Source organism: Cryptomeria japonica, chromosome 2 (genome assembly GCF_030272615.1).
Source record: "Cryptomeria japonica chromosome 2, Sugi_1.0, whole genome shotgun sequence".
Taxonomy (NCBI): domain Eukaryota; kingdom Viridiplantae; phylum Streptophyta; class Pinopsida; order Cupressales; family Cupressaceae; genus Cryptomeria; species Cryptomeria japonica.
In genome coordinates this window covers 473,817,331-473,824,942 of record NC_081406.1, presented here as the reverse complement: position 1 = coordinate 473,824,942, position 7,612 = coordinate 473,817,331, and the positions used below count along the sequence as shown (strand labels likewise).

The following is a 7,612-nucleotide window of genomic DNA, read 5'->3' as shown; positions in this document are numbered from 1 at the left end:
TAATGAGTTTTGAAAAAGACTGTAAGGTCTAGTTTCAAAGGTTAAACTGAAAGTGCAACTTCTTAATGACACTCTTGTGGCTTTATTACTTTTGGAAGTAATGCTAGAAGGTCTTTATAACTAAGGGCAGCTTTCTTTTTCTTATGTTGAGGGTTCTAGTTAGAGGGACTGGAAAGATGGAAACACCCATTAGATTGGTGTGCGAGAGGCAACAGATGGCATTTTTGGGAGGTATTTCTAATCAAAGGCTAAGGTCGATATTCAAGATGACAAGAAGATTAGAAACACTGGCAATGAGGTTAATTCTAGGTCGAGAGTTTCTCCATTTGAATGACCACTATAGGGTCAATACCTACTTAGCCTCTCATTTTGTGGGAAATGAATCAAAAGCATTGGTTCTTGCACTAACTAGAGTGCTAGTGAAGGGTGAATACCTAGGTGGGGTGGAGGATGTGATTATTTTTGCATAACCCAGGGTAGGAATTCCCCAACCCAAAAATATTCACAAGTTGTTTATTCCAAGCGCAGTAGTCGAGAGGCTTTTGTTCGTGTTGGATCTCATTGAGCTCGAGCTAGAGTGGCATAGATACAAGGTGGCAATGGATTGCAATTTTTTGAAGAAGATTATTTTGTTGAAGGTTGTTGTGAATTGAAATTGGATAAGAGAGCTCTTTGATTTGTTAGATTGGTGGTAGTTGGGGGATGCAAGGAGGACGAAGCCCTTTTTTGCGAGCACCCTTGAAGAGTGAAGACTGGCAATACTTCTTGTGCACTATAGGGTTGCAATTTTGCAAGGTTTCATGTTGTTAGAGGCTAAGTCCTTGAATCTAGCCATATGTCGAGGTTTATTAGTGTCTCTTAGGAATAATGGTACCATTGGCTGGCTCTTAGCTTTACATGGATGATTTTTGGGAGCAAGTGTTAGATTTTGAAGGTAAGGATTGCAGACTAGACCGACTTTGATTATCATTGTAAAAATGATTTTTTGATTAATATAAAAACTTCATACATATCAAAAAAAAAAAAAATCATCACAAAATTTTGCCAAGTTGACAAATATGCAATTACGACCAAGACCTAAAAAAATAATTTTATTTTAAGTAAATAAAACATTTAATTTAATAGTATATATAATTTGGTCAATAAATCAAAACTTTAAAATCTTGAAACCCGGAAAATCAATGCAAAAATTGGTTGCATTTCTAAAAAAACCATCAAGAACATGCCCATAAATTGGATTTCCCAAAAACTTTATAAATTTTGGTATTTAACTATTTTTTGTGTTTCGTGCCAATGCACATGATCAATTTGTGAGTACAAACAAAAATGATACATTTAATTTTGCATTTGACGAGGGATTTGGCATCAGCAATTGCTCTAACCAATTGGACTCTAATGTGTTAGGGTGAAATTGACAAATAATGAAGACGAGACCCAAATCAACCACCTCATGATAAGTTTCCAAATGACAACTTTAAACTATGCACATATGTTCACCAATCCTAAAGACACTTGAGAATATACATTATCCATCAGCCAAATAATGAATTTGATGTAAAAGTTTGAAATTGGGCTAATAAAAAATGGGGGGTAATAGGAAGCTATCCAACTTTAAATATTGTGTTCAAATGTGGGGCTAAGTGAGGGAGTTGTTAAGAGTTCTTTCTAATAATCAAACACTTTGTAGAATGTTACAAATAAACATAGATGTCTTCTCCCACATTGTTCAAGACATGATAGAGGATAGGAAAGTGATGTTGAAAAAGGTTGACAATTTACAAAAAGTTGAAGATGCATGAACAAAGCTAGCAAGCACAAAGAAATTTAGGTGGTGCAATGAGTCTATGGGTCTCACAACCCCTAACTATTACATTTCAATATTAAAATTTCCTTTTACTCCATTGCAATGCACTTGACAAGTGAAAGAATGTTGATAAATGTATCTCAATCTTCTATTTTAATGTTCATAATAAATAATTAATTTTATCTATTTAATATTTTGTCTTCGCTTAAGAAAAAGAGCATCCCACTTTGTTATGGCACTATCGATTGCATGTCGAATATTTTGTAAAATTTGTAAGAAATTGTAAAAGCATCTAATGTTATTATGATGTGTAATAATATCTAATGACTTTGTACAATATGAATAATTTATAATAGATTCTATTAAATGGAAAAACATGATTATAGAGTTGCATATGAATATCGGTGAACATTCTACAGTTTATTATCCATGAAACAAAACATCTTTCAATGCATAATGGGGCCAAACTAAGGCACCTAAGTCGAGTGGTTGAATATGATGAGTTATAACAATATTATAAAGTGTTATAATAATCTAAAACCAGCCAAACCAAGGGGCATTGAAATTTGTGCTGTGGATTTGGACACCTTGTGTGTTGCACATTCATGGTTATGCAAAACCATTTTGGGGGTTTTCTATTTCTGTTACATCCATTTATTGGGTGCTTGAGTTGATATATGCAAAATGAATTTTGCAAGCATTGTTATGCTATCACAAGTACTCTAAATCTACATGTAGGTGACAATCTGTGAAGGCGCGTCCATAAATATTTTATTATAACATTTGTTGTTGATAATACAATCGGTTTGTGCTTTGGAGGGTAGAGTTCTCCTGAAAGAGTTTTACCGACATAAACCATTGTTACAGTATCTTATCTATTTATTCTTTTTCGATTTAACAAGATTTAATTGTTTTTACATATACCCTCCTCACAGATGGCGTGAGAAGCATAATTCACACCTCTACTTCCTTGAATTTTGTCCAATGTACTCCATATTATTGTTTATACTACTATATTATTGCCTAATAATTCTCGAGCTAAATTCTACTTGGACATTGTCATAGGTTTTAAATATAATATCACACAAATAATTGATATTGCTTTACATGAATTGTATACACCAGTAGGCCTAAGCAGTTGTTCAATCCACAATACAGAGAGCAGATTTAAGAGTGGAATAAGAATTTTTAGCCATCCTACAAACGACGAAAGCATTCAGTTCAAGTAATGACATAAATTTCATAATTATAATAAGGGTAATGCATGCTACAATGTTGATCTCTTCTCTGTGGTTTACTTTGAAGTTAAGTCTTCTACAGTACTACCAAACACGTCGCTCTTTTTTTGCATCATAAAAGTGACTGAATAATACATTTCCTTCATAGCAATATCATGATACGTGTAATTGAAAAATCCTGACCATTCTGTAAGGATCCTCATGCAAAATAGTTTTAAGAATGAGCATGACAAGTTGGGATATGAGTGGAATTCTAACAAAAAATAAAAAATAAAATTCAGTGACAATATTTCCAATTTATCACTGACGACAAAAATAAGGCAATGAAAACTGCACACTACTCATGGATCTATACCTGCCAAAACTCTGCTGACTATAGCAGCTGCTTGATTGGACCAGGCAGTTCTTATTCAGCCCAAAAGAAAATTCAGCGACGATATTTCCAATTTATCACTGACGATGAAAATAAGGCAACGAAAACTGCACACTAATCCTGGATCGACACCTGCCAAAACTCTGCTGACTAAACAGCTGCTTGTTTAGACCAGGCAGTTAATTATTCAGCCCACAAATTTTCTTGGTCCATACTTTTATATATCTTATGATATTCCCTTATCTCATTCACTCAGCCCCTTGTGACTTGAGAATACTTACCAGAATTCAGATATGCAAATAACATCCGTTTTCCTGCATTGACTCAAACCTGTCACCTGATCGTGAGAAGGCAACTATCATCCTGATTTTCATCTTTCTGCTATCTGTGATGAACATCATTTCTTGGATAGTTTTGTCACTGTTAAACAATTTTGAGATCAGGTTATTTAGACCATCACAAATTAGAAAATGGTGACATTTCTTCATTTGATAATGAGTTGTTGTCCTTGAAATTCATAAATGCAATGGTTTCAGCATTAAGATCAATAGACAAGTACACCATACTGCAAACAATTAATCAGCATCTGCAGATAATTTCTCTCATCTTGAATTCCCTTATTGAAGCCCCTTCTCGTTGAAGATGTATATCTCAACTCATGAAAGAAATAGGAAACATATTTCTGCAGTCATTACCATGAATCTTGCTTCAGATATTTATGGCATAAAATTATAATCGATACAATAATTTGCTTTCCCCATATGAATTTCAGAATCTCATACATCTTTTAGGCTTTTAGCAACTAAATTTTTTGGGAAGGAATGAAATAATTGCCTCTTTTAAGCATGAATCTTACAGATCCTGCTCTAAATATGTAATATTGATATTACTAACACATACTTTTACAGCAGACATTTTCTCATACGTCTGTCTTCTTTCTTTTCCCAAACTTTTGTTTGGAACAATGTTTCAAGCTAATTTTGATGACAAAGGATACAAGAATTTTTTAAATCTCTTATTTCAAAGAATGTGATTTTTCCTCTTCTGTTATTGATGAACATTTTTGACGATTCTCACCAGTTTTGTCTGGGTTGGTAGCAACACACGAAATCTTTGAACCCAACTATGCCTTAGGAAGGAAAACCAGCTATCAGGCAATCACTATCATTTTAATATCAGATGTAGAGTGCTCCTAGATCTGGAGGTCCCATGGCAGCTGTCGCACATGATTGAGATGATTGTATTTCAGACTTGGAACCTCTAAGTTTCATCTTCCTCACCTTATTTGTTAAGGCTTCCTGAGAACTAGTGCACAGAATTTTGCAATCATAAGAATAACTATTTTGATCAAAAATAATAAAAAACCAATGTTACTTGTCACTGATATCACATTAATATGCATGAAAAATGAAAAATAGCCAATCCAGTGATGTACAACATTATCTTATAATGAAAATAGCAAGAAGCTAATAGGATAGAAAAAGATTAGTGGCAGGGAATGAGGAATACGTTGACTTAGCATCAAATTTATGTCTCTCCACCTTGCAGCAAGCCTTATGCTTCTTTTTTGATCCACATGAACAGGGATTGTTTCGAGAAGTTTTCTGGAGTATGGAAACACGACAAATATCAAAAAGCATGTTTGATTGTAAACTACAAACTTATTTGGAAATCCAGTAAAATAGATACTGCACATAAAAAAATCCAGCTTACCTGATACCTACAAGTCTCTTTTGCTCCTTCATGTTTATCCTTCTCAGCTTCAGATAAAGATGACTGTATATTAATGGAATTTCTTTCAGAAGCATTGTTTATGTTGGGTGGACTTCCAATTAGCAGGTCTTCATCACCTCCTGCCATAGTGTCAATTTTTTTTAAGTCACGCTGTAACATTGCCAATATAATGCCAATCATGAAAAGACAAGATACATCAAGTATTACAGTTTTACCATTAGCATCTATTTCTGCACAAGACTTGACTTCATCCTCCACAGTGGAAGTTTGCTCGGCTATTAAAAACTCTATTGCAGCATCTGTATCCCCATGGACCTGTTGCAGCACCTGTTGAGTCAACACGGTCAAGTTTGAATGAAAGTAAGTTCAATCTCAAGAATATTGATAAAATGATTCGCTCTGCAGATCATTTATCAAAATGCACAAACTATCAATATTTTCAGAAACATGCCATATAAATGACAGAAACACTCACATCATGAACTCGAGTAATATCTGCACATCCTGTCCCAGACAAAACTAACTTTACCGACTCCTGATCATACACCCTTTTTCCAGATGTACTTGAACTCTTGTATTTCTCTTTCACAGAATCATCCTCCTCAAAACGAAAGAGAATTTGGCATATAAGTACACTCATCACAGAAACACCACTCAAAATTGCAATAGTCTAATCATCAAAAACCAATATACATGTAATGGTGAGAAACACAAGATATAAAGAGCCACATATCAAGCAAAGAATTCATGCCAACCTCAATCACAATTGGTTTGGCTGGCCCAGAACCATCATCATTCTTCAATCGCACACTATTGTAGTGTTCCCCATCATGATATGATCTGTCAACAGGACCACAAACAATAAGGTTTGAGTATGAAATCATCAACAATCAATAACTGTCAATGAAGCCTGATAACAAAGAATAGGTTCTCTTCACAAATAACATGATCAAGCAGAGAGCAAGGCCACTCATGCACTTTTACATTCAAATATTACCATCCTAAAGCAACAAAGAACCATGGTAACAACAGGACTACCAAACAATACAAGGGATCTAATTATAAGACTCAGATTTTGCATAAGTAAAAAGACAATCGAGAATAATATACGACCCAAATGTTAATTAAGAAAATATAGCATGCAAACATTCCGTTATATATTTATAATATAAGAGATAAGGAGCATATTTCTTTGAAACTATGTTACCAGTTCACTTAGAAAATGTGTTGGGTCCAGGTACAGTTTGTTCCTGGTCTCGATTTGGAGTCCAGTCTGCTGTGAGTGCAGAGAACGTGCAGATTTTGGGTTCCAGGTTCACCCAGATATATTCATAGATGTACCTGAGCAAATCTGGCGCCCAGAATCTGTGTCCAGAGTGAACCCACTGCAGATCATGACAATTTTTTTTCATTTTTTCTTTTTGGGTTGGTGTTTTTTCCTATTCATCTTCATTTTGTTGGTAGATTACACCTGGACTTTACCCCCTTGAAGCAGCTTTGATTTCTTTCAATAATTCAATATTTTGGCATTCTACCTTCATTTGGCTAGAGCGTTGCATGGGCAACTGCTAGCTTTGTTATTGTGGTCTTTAAGGAATGATTTGAACACAAGGTTTGCAATGTGAAGGAAGAATGGAAGAAAGGTCAATCTTCAATGGCTGCAACAATAAGTAAACTTCTTCTGAATTCTCTACCTCCAAAGTTTATTTTCACTGCTTACCTTACCTGATAGTCCGTTTTTCAAAATAATTCCTTTCCGTGCATAGATTCCCTTGGTTTGGCCATATTTTTTTGTTCAGGATCACATTAATGAAACCCAAGGTATTAAAGCTCTCTCAAAGCAAGAGATATTTTGGAGTTTTGACAGCACACTCTACCTACATATGTTTTGACTCAGCATAATGATAGCAACTGTATGGGTTGTAGGTAACACCCATCATGATCACACCTTATTGTTTCAGTCATAGTTTTAAGACTCGGACTCAGCGACTCAAAGTCGGACTCGAGACTCACCAAAAAACTCGGCTAGGCCTCAGCTAGGACGGCAAAGAAGAAAATCATAATTTTACAAAAAAACAAAAAGAAATTAATGCATTTAGAGAACATTAGAGCCATAATTCAAACTTACGCATGTCATATGATCTTCAAACACTCAATATTTGAAATTTCATCATTCATGAATCATAAATTCATAATCATAGATTCATACTCATAGTTTCAATTTCCAATTTTCAAATGTATAACAGCATCATAGATTCGTAAGTTTAAAAATGTACATATAATGATATGTCAACATGAGAAAATCCGAAAAACAACCATACAAAATCTACATCTTCCTCTTTCCTCTCTTGATGTAACCCAACTTTTAAGGCCTCGAACTAGAAGGTACTACAGGAGGTGTTTCTTGTTCTTCAAAATCAAAAATGTCTTCGTCATCCTCCATTGCATCCAATTTTGCTGCTT

General features: G+C 34.6%; 1 protein-coding gene across 3 annotated transcripts; it reads right to left on the bottom strand.

Annotated features, from left to right (window-relative positions):
- Positions 1–3,026: 3,026 nt before the first annotated feature.
- LOC131048655 (OVARIAN TUMOR DOMAIN-containing deubiquitinating enzyme 7) lies at positions 3,027–6,072 on the bottom strand. 3 transcript variants are annotated; one of them, XR_009106498.2, is made up of 7 exons: positions 5,905–6,072; positions 5,625–5,750; positions 5,365–5,476; positions 5,129–5,268; positions 4,925–5,019; positions 4,493–4,720; positions 3,027–4,097 (listed from the first exon to the last, which is right to left on the bottom strand). XR_009106498.2 is itself a non-coding variant. In XM_057982731.2 (6 exons), exons 1-6 carry the CDS (start codon positions 6,031–6,033, stop codon positions 4,591–4,593), a joined length of 732 nt encoding a protein of 243 aa, XP_057838714.2. In that variant the 5' UTR covers positions 6,034–6,072; the 3' UTR covers positions 4,107–4,590. The 3 variants fall into 3 exon arrangements, 2 of the variants coding, with proteins under 2 accessions (XP_057838714.2, XP_057838815.2); XM_057982731.2 differs by lacking the exon at positions 3,027–4,097 and having other exon boundaries at positions 4,107–4,720; XM_057982832.2 differs by lacking the exon at positions 3,027–4,097 and having other exon boundaries at positions 4,107–4,720; positions 5,625–5,747.
- Between the last annotated feature and the right edge of the window lie 1,540 nt (positions 6,073–7,612).